General features: G+C 41.4%; 1 protein-coding gene across 1 annotated transcript; it reads right to left on the reverse strand.

Annotated features, from left to right (window-relative positions):
* Window positions 1-251: 251 nt before the first annotated feature.
* On the reverse strand, window positions 252-5664 carry LOC130182099 (LIM/homeobox protein Lhx1-like). Its single transcript, XM_056396695.1, has 5 exons — window positions 5114-5664; window positions 4360-4580; window positions 3708-3982; window positions 2760-2916; window positions 252-2502 (listed from the first exon to the last, which is right to left on the reverse strand). Exons 1-5 carry the CDS (start codon window positions 5449-5451, stop codon window positions 2126-2128), a joined length of 1368 nt encoding a protein of 455 aa, XP_056252670.1. The 5' UTR covers window positions 5452-5664; the 3' UTR covers window positions 252-2125.
* Window positions 5665-16254: the final 10590 nt, after the last annotated feature.

Genomic DNA, 16254 nt, shown 5'->3' on the forward strand with positions numbered 1-16254 from the left:
GATTATTTTCTCTATTAATCAATCAACTATTTGGTCAATAAACGTCCATAAAACATCACAGTTTCCTAAAGCCCAAGGTGATTTCTTCAAATTAGTTGTTTTTTAAATTTAGTTTATTATGATATAAAAACAACAACTTCACATGTGAAAAGCTACAGAACCAAAGAAAGTTTGATATTATTGTCAGAAAAAGCCTCAATGTTCAACGATCAATCAGATGGCAAAATATTTGATGATTCATTTTCTGTTGATCAAGTAATCAATTAACTGTTAATTGTTTCAGTGTGTGTGTGTGTGTGTGTGTGTGTGTGTGTGTGTGTGTGTGTCAGACAGCATGTTCTCATGGACACACAAATACAGGGATAATGATAAAAATGATAAATGATCAAATGTTTTCTGTGAAACTCCATGAATGAAGGAAGATGAACTTCAACCACTGACAAGCTGCTGCAGCTCACAGCTGATGAAAGTGAAGCAGATATCTATTGGTGTGTTTTAATAATCTATAATAATAATCTACAGCAGAGAAAATAATCTCAAATCATCGTACATGGCGGTCGTTGTTCACAATCATTGTGATGCAGTTATGTAGGTGTGTTTAATTATAAACATGTCTCTGTATATTTCTGAGTTTTGCCATTTGAAGTTGCTGACACTGTTTTTTTCAGCTTTGAGATCAAAGTGTTTATGAAACCTTCAACCCTGTTGAACAGAGAGCAGCTCTGCAAATACATACATGTGTCCTGCAGGAGATCCTCACATTATCATTGAACTCTGTCAGAGGATGCTTTCATAAATCACTGTCCATATACATTTACAGGATATATACACATCCCAAAACCATTAACAAATAACAATGTTGAATATGTGTTTTATTATACAGTGAATGGTCTAAACATAAACTGAAACGGTCTTGTATTATCTCGGGGAAAACATGCTGCTGCTGCTGCTGCTGCTGACAGCATGTGAGCCCATCAGTGTCAAATCATTTGACATTTTGATACATAAAGAATAAAGAAAAACAAACTCTTTCAGTCTTGGGTGTTTGGAGAACTGACCTCAGAAACATCCTCAGAGAATTAAGAAGTGAACACTTAAGAAACAGATGCTTCTCACAACTAAAGGTGCAGCATTCATGCTGTGCTTTTCATTTGGCAACAGTTTATTGGTATTTTTTTTCTTTTTTAATGAGGACATGATACAAACGAGCACAGTGAGCCACATAAAGAAAACAGCTATAAAAGTTTGGTCTGTTTGCATTAAATGTGAACCAAGAGGTTTTATACAGCTGACATTTGAAGCCCTGAATACTGGAGCTTTGAGTAAACAACTGACTGTTCTGTACAAGTGTCCATTATTCTCTATATAAGGTTGGACTCGTGTCATGTTAAAGTCAAATCATTTTCTGTTACATATAAAATTTTCAGATTTATAAAGATATCCTTTTGAAGGCAAACACGTGTTGACAATCAAATAATTAAAGGACTGGCAAATAAAAACAGACCAAAACGATGCTTCCACGGTCCTGAGAGGTTTTTGGTCAAACGTCTTAAACATCACAATCATAACCTGTTATCGACTGATAAAATCTTTTATTACATGTGAACTCATAGGTGGAGGGAGGGGCTGTTTGTGTGTGTGTGTGTGTGTGTGTGTGTGTGTGTGTGTGTGTGTGTGTGTGTGTGTGTGTGTGTGTGTGTGTGTAAAACACTGAAATGTGATGAAAATGCCGTCAAACATCTTCACATTAAAATTTCATGTCAAATACTGAATGTTGCAGAAAAAAACACTTTCTGCAGCCTATAAATGTGTTTGTTTATTGCTTGATCAGTGTGGTCCAGCAGTATCAATCTATTAATGAGTCAAATTCACACGGATTTCTTTTTAACACAATCTATTGATTAGCTAATCAATAAACAATTATACTGACATACAAATATAGAGATTTATAAATCGTTAAATAGAGCTTAACAGAAATGCAAGCAAATAAATAAATAGATAGATAGATAAATAAATTAGTTAATAAATAAATAAATAAATAAATAAATGTCCATTTAAAAACAAATAACAAGCACTGATTTGCCTTCAAAATCCCAGTGTGCCTTGTGGTTCAGTTTCAGCTGGATTACCAGACCGTGCCTTCGCTCAGTTCGGAGGACGGCTGTGACAGCTGGTTGGTGTATCCATTGTCACTGAGGGACACAGTGGTGTAGGGTGTGCTGGGGCCACACAGCTCACTGGAGATGCTGTGCATTGAGCCCGGTCCACTGGGCTCAGGACTGGGCGAGTCCACGGGATGATGAGACACTGTGTCAGAGAAGCACTGCACGTCTCCAGGACAGTGGTGGCCCGGGTGGTGGGGGTCTATGGCTCCTAATGGGGTGCCAGCAGGGACAGAGGAGGGCACAAAGCCCAGGTCTGCTGGAGTCTGGGCCTGGGACGATGGTGGGCCTTGGAAATACTCGTAATTCCCTCCTGAGCTGTAGTATTCACCAGGATAATCTGTGTTCATGGAAGAGTCTGGATTAGTGTGAGGTCTATGTCTGAATTTAATTTAAAGAGAAAAAAAACAACATGAATAGAATTTAATTTTTTTTTAATATGTAGTCAAATCAACAGAAACAGAAAACACCTCAATACAAGAAGACTCTATCAATTCTAGTGAAAACACCTGAAGATGCACATTTCACTCTAACATCAAATCACCATCAACGGACTGAGGAACCTCGTCAATCCTTTATCCCCTGAACGCAGCTCACCTCCATAGTAAGAGAAGTGTCCGAGCTCTCCTGGTTCCAGCCTCTCCCCCAGCGCCCTCATCCTCCTCGGGCTGCGGAAGAACACGTGTCTTCGCGCGCTCAGCGCGCTCAGCTGCTTCATGCGTCTCTCTTTAGACCTGCGGTTCTGGAACCACACCTGCAGGACAAAGAGACGACAGGCCGGTGTGAGACAGGACGAGCAGGTGTCCTCCAGCGCCGTTCAAGTTTCACTGCAACATTTCTGAGCTGCATGAATATTTACACTGAATTGTTTCCGACTATTTGATGACAACAGACACTTTAAATATTATACAATAGAATATAGAATATTATACAGAATAAACTGAAGTTTGTAATTTATAATATCTAAGTGAGAAATCCTGTTGAACTGGAAAAAGATTTAGTTTGTTACATTGAAGCTAATTTTGGGAACATGAACTGATGTGTAACACACTCTAAAACACTCTTCACTTTTAAAGCATTTCGATGTAGAAAATGATTAATTAGTCCGTGAGTGGGTTTCATGAAGGGAGCTTTTTAAAAACGTCCATGCACCTCAGTGCTGAGTGAGTCCTGCTTTTAAGAGCTGGAGGAGCGCGAGGGGAGTAAAGATTAGGCGGAAAACAAAGCCATTTGAAAAGTAAGAAAGAGCATTAAGGATGAATTCCCTCAGGGTGGCTGAAAGACGTGGAGTCTAAAAACGCCGAAAGCCACTGGTGATTATTGGTGTCCATAAAAGCTTCTTCTGGTGTTCTGTGCTTCACTTCAGCTGCTGACTTTATTATATAAATATAAATATAAATATAAATACAAACACACACATATATGTGTGTGTGTTGTTTTGTTTTGTTTGTGTCGTTGTTTCCTGTTTAGTCGCAGCTGACTGTCCGATAATGGATGCAGAGGGGGGTCATAGTAAATACATTCGTTTTCTCTGTCGCTTGTTACCTGGATGACTCTCATGTTGAGGCCGGTTTCCCGCGACAGCTGCTCCCTGATGTGTCTGGTGGGTTTCGGTGTGGCTGCGAAAGCCGCTTTCAGGGTCTCCAGCTGCTTGGCCTTTATCGTGGTCCGAGGCCCGCGCCGCTTCCCGACGGCGCCCTGCTCCTCATTCTCGTTGTTGCAAACGTCTTTATCAGATAAATGTCCCGTCTCCGAGTCCTTCCCGTCGTCCTGCGGGTCCTGGGAGTCCGGGGACAGACTTGGGTCGCTGCACGTCGTGACTGTCGTGACAATAACACGCGCTGTGTATTAGTAATTATAGGATCCATATTTACAGGATGTCAGTCTGCCACTCAGACGTTTTAATGTAACTCATTAACACAGAAGCACATTTATGTCAGGAACACTGTCACTGAAGATAATGAAATAAAAATAAAAATAAAAATAAAAATAAAAATAAAAATAAAAATAAAAATAAAAATAAAAATAAAAATAGAAATAAAAATAGAATTAGAAATAAAAATAAAATAAAATAAAATAAAATAAAATAAAACAATGCCCACCTTACATGTCATTTATCAATAATTTGATTTAGAAAAATAACCTTTTTTTAAGAAAAAAAAAACATTTAAAGACTGCAGTGATGGCTGATAATCACCCGAGAGGAGGATCGTGTCTTTGCCGTTGTTGTTCTGATAATCATCTTTACAGACAAACTTGAACTCGTCCAGGATGTACAGCTCCTCTCCCGTGGACAGCTGCTTGTTACACATCACACAGGTGAAACAGTTCAGGTGAAACACTTTACTCTTGGCTCTGCGGACCAGATCACTGGGTAAAATCCCCTCAGCGCAGCCGCCACACTTGGTCCCAAATCTCCTGTTCAAGAGGCAGAGCAACAGTCAGAGGGAAGTTTCACTGTAGGTGTTACATAATGTAATGTTACTGTTTTACACTTGTTGTTAGCAAAGTTAATTTCTGATGGTTTTATAATTCTAAACAAAAAGACTAGTCATCACTGACTTCAGGTCTCCTCAGGCTAATGGCCCACAAAGACACCGGGGACAGTTGTTAACTGTGCAGCTCATCTCACATATCAAATTACAATTATATTAAGTCAAATGTAAACGCATAGAACGTGATAAAATAATGTAATATACATTAGTGTCTTTATGAATGGAAATAATGTATTTTCACATTTTTTTCTTTTTGTGTTTCTAGAGGAAAAATAAAAAGAGTCACATGGCCTCAGATGTGTCAGCGCGCGGAGTAAAGCTCCATCAGTGTTTAAGGATCCAGCGTCAGGGAGCGATTCTTTTTTTATTGACAATAAAAATATAATTTTGGCACAGTTGCATTTTCTTCTGTTAATAAAATATAAATACTAAACGGTGGGCGCCTCGGGTTCTTACCTAAAGAAGTCATTCTTACAATAGAGCCTCCCCTCCCGTGAAAAACACTTCTCTGTCAAACTGCATTTGCACTCGCAGCACTGGACACATTTGATGTGCCACGGTCTGTCCAGAACTTTGAGCAAGAACCTATCCAGAATAGGTTTCTCGCAGCTGGCACACTGCAGCATCGTCTGGAGTCTCCCTGCCCACGCTCTGCGTCTCTCTCCAACGTGTCCGTCTTCACTTGCTTGGGTATGATCCAGGAAATCCACTGTATCCAAACTAATGTCAGTAATTACATCACCGTCCGTGAGGTCACACGCAGCTCTTCTGTTCCACGGGACAACAATCCACATGTGGACAACAGCTCCACACTAAAGCTCAGATGTGGAGAGAAAGTGTCAGGCAGCATTTCTGAAACAGGATGAAAACGACTGGAGATCAGAGGCCATCAAGACGATTCGAGGTTTAAAGGTGAGGTAGCTACCCGTGAGATTACAACTCAGTGTTGTTCAGTATATCCTGAGTGGTGTCTAAAAGCCCTGCCATGAGTCCGCTCAGCTCTCTGAGCTCAGTCTGAGGGAAACGTTGGAAATGAGCGCACCTCTTAAAGCTCAGCCTATTGCCTGTGAAGAAAGCTGTGACGTCAGATTCAGGAAAAACCTATAAGACCACGGTTCCTTTCACTCACTGCATGAAGGCTATTATGTAAAATAAAATAAGATAAGATAAAAATAAAAATATTTAGTAGTAAATTAGTGTCATGATGCAAAATTAATTTGGACTCATAATCTGTATTTTACAACGTCTAAACTTTTGATTCAGAAGAATTTGTTTTTCCTTTTCCAAAAACAGCTTATTCAAAAGAGATATCTCAACCAATCAGAAATAACTTTTTTCAATTAATTTTATAAAATTGAAATAAAAGGCTCAAGATATCACAAGGTTTCTTCCAAAACTTGCCAACTTTATTCTCACAAACTGTAATAAACATAACAACCAACATTCTCATTATAATAATAACTTCTTAGTGGGATCATCAGTGAACTGACCGAGGGTCAGTGATGACATCATGTGAATAAATCCAGTATTCCTGTGGACCGCATCAGTGCAGATGATAAATCATCATCAGTGTGAAGAGGACGGATGAACACAAGGCTTTTATTATTAATGTTGTGCTTCAGTATTATTCTTCATCCCGTCCTAAAGGACCAGGATCACTGATGGTTATAATCTCCGCTGATTGGCTGTTTCTTCTAGATGGTATCGCTCCGTGTTGGTGCACTGGGGACGGAGATAGCGCGTTTCCCACACTGGCTCCCAGCTCTGTCTGTCCCTGATACAACACCCGGGAAAATCTAAGCTCCATTGAATTAAACTTCAGTGGAGGAGATTTGATTGTTTCTTTGTGTTTTTTATCAGCTTAAAAAAAAATCAAAACTAACATCTTCACCCAGCACTCGCAACCTCATTTGACCACGAAGTTATTCCAAATCATATTATATCATATATATTTATTAAAAAAACATTAACGGTTAAGAATAAAAAAATCAATATAATAATCGATCAAATGAGCAAAATATGGAGGGAGGATAAGGGGTTATTGACTCATTGAACCTCCTATGTCCTAAATATTTTCCTAAACCTCAGAAATATGTTATTTAATGTGTCAGAGAAATAACCACAATTAATTCACCTCATGAACAGGAACATCTTTCCCCCAAATTTATGACATTACATGGTTTTTATTACAAAACAGCATTTACCAGTTTACAAACTCATTTTATTCAGAGGTGGAAAAAGTACAAAAATATTGTACTCAAGTAAAAGTACCAATACTTTGATGAAATATTACTCAAGTAGAAGTAAAAGTACTCATCTGAAAATGTACTCAAGTAAAAGTAAAAAGTAGTTCATTTGAAATGTACTTTAAGTAAAAGTTACTTAGTTACTTTCTTTGTGTGGGATGTGAGGGTAGACTAAAGACTTCGTGCCCACTAACCTAGCTTGTCCGCGCGCGCCCTCTATGTTCACAGTGCTAATCACGTCATCATTTGTCACTGTTGGTTCTGGCCATTGGTTTACTGTCTATGGTTCTGGTGCATATTTTTCCCCTGTTGGTTGAATTGTTATTTTTACTCAGTAACGGATAGGATTTATAAAGTAACTAAGTACAAAACTACTGTAAACTACAATAATACTGTCAAAACGTACTCAAGTAAAATACAAAATACCGATTTTAAATTGTACTTAAAAAATACAAAATACACAAAAAAAGTATTCAATACAGTAATGTGAGTAAATGTATTTCGTTACTTTCCACCTCTGATTTTATTGGATACAGCTCATATTTGCAGTGGGCTCATAGCGGGTCTACTTTTGGATGGATTCTTCCATCATGCTCCATGGAAAACACTCCAACACTCATGCTTTTTAAAATGAATAAAACGACATGAAATCATGAGCAGAAACCTTCCAGTGAACAATTGAAGCTTCTTTTAGTTTTTTGTCTCCAGTCAGTCACATCCAGCTGTCAGAGCTTCTCTTCATGTGAACTATGAACAATGACAATGTATAAATGTGATGCTCTCAGACACAATTAGAGTGAATGCTGAAGACGTCTCATACATCCTCTCAGTTTCTTAAATCTGGTCTCAGGCGTCTAAACGTAACAGTGGGTGACACTGAGCAGAGCAGAGGGGAAAGTAATTATCTCTGTGGTGCACTAAGTGTGAATTGTGTGGATAAGTGTCTCCTTCTGGGTTTGTGTTTCTCCATGAGAGGTGTTGATTAGAGCCTGGCCCAGTGCGCTGGCCCCCAGCACCACTCCAACACACAAGAGGTCTCAGTGCAGCACTGGAATCTGGCAGGAGCCACACTGTTTGTTTTGGAATGAAAAAAGCATGTCATTAGTATTTGTTAATTGTAGCTAATTGGCCCTAACGAGATGAGCGAGGCCACCCACTGGGGAATATTCATACAAATAATTTGTGGAAAACAAAATTAATTACTTGATGCTAATTAAAGTCAATTAAAACTGATTAGGCAGCGGTGGAAAGGGAAAGTTATAGACGACACGAAAACACCTCAACACACAATCTGACATGATTAATACATGTGGCGGCTCAAAGAGCTCCCTGCTGCAAAACACAGGGTCTCACCATCCAATCAGAACCTCACATAACGCCAGTGATAGTAGTAATAACTGCCTTGAGACCAGGAGGAGGATTATACTTGGCAAACAATCAGCCATGAAGCATCATTATTATCTCTCTTATTTCAAATTAAAGATGCAGTTTTCTCCCATTTTGACTTTCTTTAACCGCTTGGTAGAACACATGTGACCTGTGTTGACCTCGTTTCACCTCACTGAGCGTCTGCAGCGCTCAGTTAAAGTAGAACTTTTCAAATAGCTTCTTCTAATTACAATTATAATTATAATAATTATACATAATACATGTATTCAATGTAAGTCTAGTGTAAAACTGATAATGAGCCAACAAAGCCGAATTTAAGCACAATTAACTGTGTGTATTGACAAATCACAGTCTGATCAGAGGTGATGCATCTTCTGCCCAACGGTTCACACTGAAATTTTGAACACAGTCATTTGTAACAATAACTTCATAATGGTAGGATTTATGTATTACTCTGCTTTAGTTTGTAGTTCAGTGGTCAGATTGTAACATGGTATGTGGTAAAAACACAAACATCTGTAAGCAGTGTTAAAGCAGTTTCCACCTGTAGCGTCTTCACTCGTCTGAGACGTGGAGCAGCTCAGTGGGACATGTTCAGTGTTTGGACAGTGTGTGCCTGACTCAACGAGCGTAATGCAGGTAGCACGGAAGAATTCAGAGGGACTGTCAGATTCTTCCCATCACATTTAATTACCTCCCATCTGACACTAGGAAACAAAATGTCACATCAGGGATGTGGTCTCATGCAGATGTGCAGCTTCATCAGTCCAACACCTATGGACTGACATTACTGATGGTTTGCTCTGGCCCTGTCAGAGGGGCACAGAGGGAGTGGAGATGGAACAGCTCAGTGTGAAATTATCCTAGAGCCTCCCAGAGAGAGTGGGCCATATTAAGTTAATGTAAAAACTCCCGTGTGTATAATCAAACAGCGATTGTGAAAAGAGAGAAATCAGTCCTGCTGAACATCATCAGAAACTATTGTGGATTAGTCAGAGCCGCGCTGCAGCGGGGAGACGCTCATTTCATGCACCACACCTGATTATCCAGAGCTGGTGAAATGATAGCAGCGAGTGGTGGAGTTCAAGCAGTGTCACATTGTCTGCATGAGTGAAGAAGAGGAGAGGGAAACCTACCCCACAGCAGGGAAGAGAGAGTGATCTGCCTGAGGGGTCGTTCAGTGAGAGGCCCCCAAGGGACGGAGGGCCCCCAGCCCCAGTGATGATGGTGATTGATGCGGGCACAATTCAGACACCCCAGACGCTGCAGCAAATTAAAAGGCTATTTTGTAAAGTTGTAAAGGAGCTGAATGGCAGAGGGGAGCCCGATCCCCGCCCCCACCCCTCACCCCCCCACCCCCACCCCCCACTCTGTCACAGCATCAACTTCTGTTTAGTTTCTTTGGTGTCATCACTCCCTCAGGGAGGAGAGCTATTACAAGCCTATCATGCTCATCCATACTGAATCCACCACTGATGCTGCCTGTGCACACACACTGTGTATGAGTGTGTGTGTGTGTGTGTGTGTGTGTGTGTGTGTGTGTGTGTCAAGACTATCTATGAGTCAACAAGCAAACGTTGATTTTGTTGTGAATATTTCTGAATTCTCAGCTGTGCAGAGCAGTGTGTCGTTTCCTGTCCATGATTTCCTGATCATTTGTCCTCAAGTTGAATTTAATTGACCAGGCTGACCTGAGGATGCTCCATTGTTGGGTGTGTGTCCTGCCCGGGAGTGATGAGTGTGTGGACTGCAGATAGAGAGACAGTGTGTCAGGCTACAGGCAGAGCAGCCTTTGGGGAGGACGACTCACATGCCAGAGGTCAACCCAGTGTCAAGTGGGGAGTGAGCCCAGCTGAGCTGCCGCGGCCCACGCATTGTGCTCATCAATGCAGCTGCTGTCAGTTATCAGGAGTGGCCGGGGGTGGGGGCGCCGGCTGTGTTGATAGAAAGGAGCGTGCTTGTGTGTATGTTTGGGGGGAAGTGGAGGGACAGGGATGGGGGGTTGCTGGAGCTTGGGGGCATATGGTCCTTCCACCCAAGGAAAAGGGCTGTTTTCAACGCAACACATGCCAAGTCTCTCACAAGCAGGTCACCTGCCGCACATCTCAGGCTTTAGCTTTTTTACTAAAGGTCTTTGATACATGAATTATGATACATTTATAACACTGTGAAATTACCAATCTATAGCAGTATATATATTTCAATAAATTATATTATATTATATTTCAATCCCCTTTCAAAACTAGAATTCAGAGTAAAAGTTGTAAATTTAAAGAGCAGGCATCAGCCACTGTTCATCTGTTTATGTTTCTGACACTACTGATTTATAGTAGCACATGTGTTATAATGATAATAATACTGATAATAACAAGAGGAGAATGCATTAGAAGAAATTAAACTCATTTTTAAACATAGTTTTAATGCAGAAGACAAATAAAAAACACAATGTTTTTGTGTTTGCTGTCTGATTATCATCATCTCCTCGGTGGCTGCTGGGATCTCAGGCAGGGGTGATATGTTTCAGGCTGGAGTGCGGAGGCTTGAGGCCCTCAGACCCAGCAGCCCTGGCTGATGGATAATCAGCCCTGCTGCAGTAGGGTCACGACTCTTACTGAAATGGTTTGACGAGCCTGTAGCAGTTTATCACCTGCTCCCACTCTGCCCAGCCCATCCACTGCAGACTGACAACACGGAGCCCCACTGTATGAATCGATCTGCACTTCCACAGATATGTCCCGCTAAGAGGTCACCACGGCTGCTTAGTATGTACACTGGCGAGTCAATACGAAAATATTAGCCAAACAGCTTAAGGGGGGGGGCACACAGACTGCATGGATGAAAGGATGGACATGTGTCAGACATCCCAGTCTGCTTCCCCTGCTGCATCTGTCAGCCTCTGATCTCTGAGTCGTATGCACGCAGGGGAAGACGTAGATGCTGCATTAGAATAAGAGTGGACTGCAGGAGTGCCGCAGACAGACTGTGTCCTGATGCTGCCGCCCACCCTTGTCTTTTCAACTGGGCCTTCTCATTCTCACCCCTTTCATTCCAGCAGCTCTTTGGGACTGGGCTCGTCCCAATGCACTAAACAGATGGGCGTCTCACAAAGGCTCCGGCTTCTTGGCAAGCTGGTGTCCTACATGGCTGATTACACTTAAATACCAAACCCAGAATTGATACAGTGGCTCATGGTCACGTTGTGCGATGAGCTTTCAGGGCAGAGGAAAAAAAAAACTGAACAAAAAAAACAAATGATAATACAGCTTAGAACTCGTTTGTAGTGATAGTAAAAAAAATCATAAATACAGATACTGATGCTGTGGAGAAACAACAAGACATACAATATGATTTTCAAAGAACAACTCACTTTGACATCAGCAATAAAAACAAACATGTTGATATTTTACTTCACATCCTGCGCCTCAGTATGCGTTAGCTCACAGAGCAGCTAACAATAAATACAGCTGAAATGACATTTCCAGGTGTAAGATCACAGCGACAGATGAACGATCCTTTAAGGCCTTTAATCAAATCATCAGTCACTCAGTCAAAGCATCACATAGTCATTAGTGAAATCACCGTCGTCTCTTCTTTGCACTAAAGTCACTGTGTATAGTTCTGCCTTCCTTCATGTCACCTGACACTTTACTGCACCATTAAAAGAGAATCCATGCATTGCTAATTGATTTACTAAACGTGATAAAAGTTTATTTTGATTAACCTGTTGTTCTAAATTATTTTTATTAGATGCACATAAAATATGAAAACCTGTGGTGCATAGGAACACACACACACACACACACACACACACACACACACACACACACAAAAACATGCCTAAGGAGCCTTGGTGTGTATTGAGTATGTTTATTCTGTCTGCGTATGTGTGCGTGTGTTGTGTGTGTGTGTGTGTGTGTGTGTGTGTCTCTATTCACATCTGAGGCTGCAACAAGTCCTCCAACCTGAACAAGCCTATAGGCTTTTACAGGAGGGCAGTCTTGAGGCAGTGTGTGTGTGTGTGTGCGCGTCAGATAGAGGGGAACAGAGTGAGTACATGCCTGTAGCCAGACTATCCACATTTTTCATCAACAGAAAAAACAAACTGGGCTCCTTATCAGCAGCTGTGTCCTTCTCTTCCTCTCAGTCCACCCTCCCATCCCTGTCTGGCCTCCCTGATATGCTAATCGCTATGTAAGAATATCCTGTTGGATAATTACCATACATTACCCTGTGCTCATCTCCGGATTAATTCTCACGTGCATAATCGCATTTGGTTTTCTTTTCTAGCCCAGTGTTAAAGGGGAAATGTGGGTAAATACAATTTAGACGGGTCGAACATTCTGGTCTGGAATGTGTTACAGGATATTCCTGGAGGATGTCGCCTGCAGACTGTGATGCTGATGAAGAGGATTATCTCCTTACTCATAAACTGTCCAGACTGCTGGATCTTACAGAGTTGTAATACCAACACCTAGGGCTATTGTCACAAGTGGATATCCTCGTATTATCCTTTGTTATTTGATGGTTTTGTATTTGTTTGTATATTCAAGGTTTTTGTATTGATCTCTTACACTGTAACTGTCAACACAAAGTACCTAATTACAGCCTGAATGAAGTTCTTTTTGTTTATCGTTGTTTTAATGTCATTGTCACTTGAACTTTACACGTAGATCAAACAGCCAAATGCTGAAGTTCAGTATTATTCCACCTGTGTTATCACTGTCATTAGATCTGACCAGTGTTTTACAAACCATTCCCTGACATTTGAATATGTGGCACTTCAGTTGTGTCTGGTTGGTAGACTGATCAATGCATTCTAGTCACATGATGCCACAACTAGAACCATCCCTGTATTGATAGCCCCTCCCCTATTTTTATATCCCATTTGAATATATTGAGTGGACCATCTGTAAGCCATTTATCTACATCAAAAAACCGTTACAACTGCTGCCTCCTCCCCCTGGTCCTGCCTCCAGCAGCCCAGCACATACAAATCAAAACATACGTGCATATGTTGCTGTGTGCAACACACACACACACACACACACACACACACACACACACACACACACAAAAAACATGCCTAAGGAGCCTTGGTGTGTATTGAGTATGTTTATTCTTTTTCCAAGGAAAGAATGATCTTTTTTCGTTGACCTTTTTAAAACTCTAATCTGTCAGTTGTGGGAGCGGCAGCGTCAGCCTGGTCTGAGGACGTAGGAAGCTGCTTTAATATGATCCTTCTGACAACTGATGCCTACGTGTCTGTCTGCAGAGCTTTCAACAGAGAGCTGCTGTGGCAGTTACACACATGACCCCTGCGAACAAACCATAAAAGCACTATTACAAGAGTAATGACCAAATTTAACAGTTTGCCTCAGCACACCTGGGTTCCCGACAAGGACCGTATATTTCCTTTGACAGTCCTAACATCTCTGCAGAGAACAGCCGACCAGAACTTAACCGGCAGGGTCAATATCCTGGAGAGAAAGAGGAGCACTTTAAAAGACACTGCGTGTTTGTGGGTTCTCATTTGTGGCTGCATAAAGGCCCAGAGGGCAGAGAGGAGGGCGACTGAGAGAGCTCTGTGTGAACTCTTATAACTCTGGGATGAGACAGTGGACAGTGGACTGAAACAATGTCACGTCCATTTTCAGTGCTCTGAGGGAATAAATCAATTATTATACAAAAAAAAACAAAAACACAGAGTGGGATAGTTTGATGTTACAGTGTTAGTATTTCAGGCAAAAGGAGCTGGATTATCTGCTGACATCAGTGAGCAGACGTTGCTTTAATAGCCAGCAGGGCCTGAGGCAGAGCCAGAGGTCTTCATTCAGCCGCTACACCGCTAATGTGCTAATCTGTTCTCTTCCAGCATACCCCAAGGCTTTCCACAGCATTATGGCCACAAAATAGTCTTTTCCTAAAATAGTTAATTAGTCACATGATAGAGAGGTTCACTGTAATATTTTAAGCTTTACAGCAGAGAACATCAACTGTCCTGATGTGAGGAAGCAGGTACAGATTATCACATGATCAGATCCACCTTGTAAATATGATGAGCATCATAATATATTAATCATATTACATTAGGTCACCTGTAGAGCTGTCACAGTGCCAAAGACAGCAGGGCAGTGGGTGGTGGTGGTGGAGGGTGGGTGCTAATGGACTGACACAGCAGAGCAGCTGATCACAGCTCTGAGCTGCTTCCTGACTCTTGACTATGACACATGGTCAAACAAAACACATGTCAAACTAAAGCTCAGCCACTCTTACTGCTTACTAACCCTACACACTGACCTTTATATTTAAAAGCTGACTCACTATGCTTCAGGTCATTCTCCAAAACAACATTGTCTCAGTCTGTTAATTAGCTGAACGTCCTAAATGTCCTCACTGACCCTGTAAGATATTTTCAATTAGACCATCATTTGTCAACTTAACTATCATTTTTCAGATCAACTACAACAGTCACTGTGCACTGAAGTAATGACTCTTATACTATATATTGTAAGGGCAGCACGGTGGTGCAGTGGTTAGCATTGTCGGTTAGCGCTGTCACCTCACAGCAGGAAGGCTCTGGGTTTGAACCCGCCAGGTCCAATTGACTCTAAATTGCCCGTAGGTGTGATTGTGAGTGTGGATGGTTGTCGACCCGTCCACGGTCTACAACACCCCCCCCACCCCCACCCCCTCGCCCCAATGTCAGCTGGGATTGGCTCCAGCCCCCCTTTGAAGGATAAGCTGTTTGGCTAATGAATGGATGAATGTATGTTCTAATCAACCAGCTTCACTTTAACTTCAGACAGTTGAACCAGGGGAATTTGACAGGATTACACTGATATACAATAAAGAGTGAGAACTTTTCGCCCGGGAACCTTGGATGGGGCTTTTAGAGGCTGGGTAGCTGGGGGTATCTCTTCCCTGGGTGATCTCTTTGATGGTCCTACCCTCATGTCTTTCAGTCAAGTTATGGAAAAATATGGCATATCAAGAAATGATCTTTTTCGTTACTTTCAGGTGAGAGATTTTATTGTAAAGGACACATCTCTGCTTGCTGATACGAATGTCACACAGATAGAGAAACAAGTACTTCTCTCTCAGGGCCATGCTTCCATTAAAAACTTTTATACCGGTCTGAGAGACAGCTCAAATCTCAGTGCTCGGATGCTGGGGGTGGTCTGGGAGAGGGAACTGGGTGTTGTGATTACTGAGGAGATGTGGGAGGACATCTGGGATAATGCGAGAAGAATAACTGTTTGTAACCGGACAAGAGCGATGCAATTTAAGATACTGCAGAGAGCACATGTTGGTCCAAACCGTCTCTCCAAATACAGGAAGGATGTCTCTCCATTCTGTCTTAAATGTAAGACAGAAATTGGTGATCTTACTCACTGTTTCTGGTCCTGTGTGAAAATACAAAATTATTGGAGTGATGTCTTATTTGAAATGCAAAAGGTTCTGAAGAAGGACCTCGATCTCGACCCGGTTTCTCTCCTTGTGGGTCTTCCCAGTGATCGTGTGACTGATATGTACCAGAAGAAATTGTATAATGTTATGTCATTCTGTGCCAGGAAAAATATTCTACAGCACTGGATCTCAGATAAACCCCCCTCAGTGGTGGGATGGCACAGGACAATAATGGAGTACATACCTCTGGACTTCCTTACCTGTCTTTTGCACTCCAAAACTAATGCCTTTGAAAGAATATGGAGACCATTTCCTTACTATATTAATGTAAACATCTCCGCTATACTGATAAGGGCATTTGTATAAAATTTTTGTTTCTGGGTTGTTGGGTTTTTTTTTTTTCTTTTTTTTCTTTTTTTTTCCCTTTTTGGTTTCTCTTCTTTCTCGGCTCCCACTGTATCTCATTCTATACTGTATAATCTACCTGTCACATCTATCTGGAACTGATCCTTCTGTTTGGGTTTTTGATTTTTCTGTTGTTGTTTCCAGCTTCTT

This window comes from Seriola aureovittata, chromosome 15 (assembly GCF_021018895.1).
Source record: "Seriola aureovittata isolate HTS-2021-v1 ecotype China chromosome 15, ASM2101889v1, whole genome shotgun sequence".
Classification (NCBI taxonomy): Eukaryota; Metazoa; Chordata; class Actinopteri; order Carangiformes; family Carangidae; genus Seriola; species Seriola aureovittata.

Coding starts and splice junctions, on each gene's coding strand:
- LOC130182099 (XM_056396695.1), bottom strand. CDS start 5,451: ATGTGGATTGTTGTCCCGTGGAACAGAAGAGCTGCGTGTGACCTCACG. Junction 4,581..5,113: donor TGTAAGAATGACTTCTTTAG/GTAAGAACCCGA, acceptor CCTCTTGAACAG/GAGATTTGGGACCAAGTGTG. Junction 2,503..2,759: donor ACACTTCTCTTACTATGGAG/GTGAGCTGCGTT, acceptor CCATGAACACAG/ATTATCCTGGTGAATACTAC.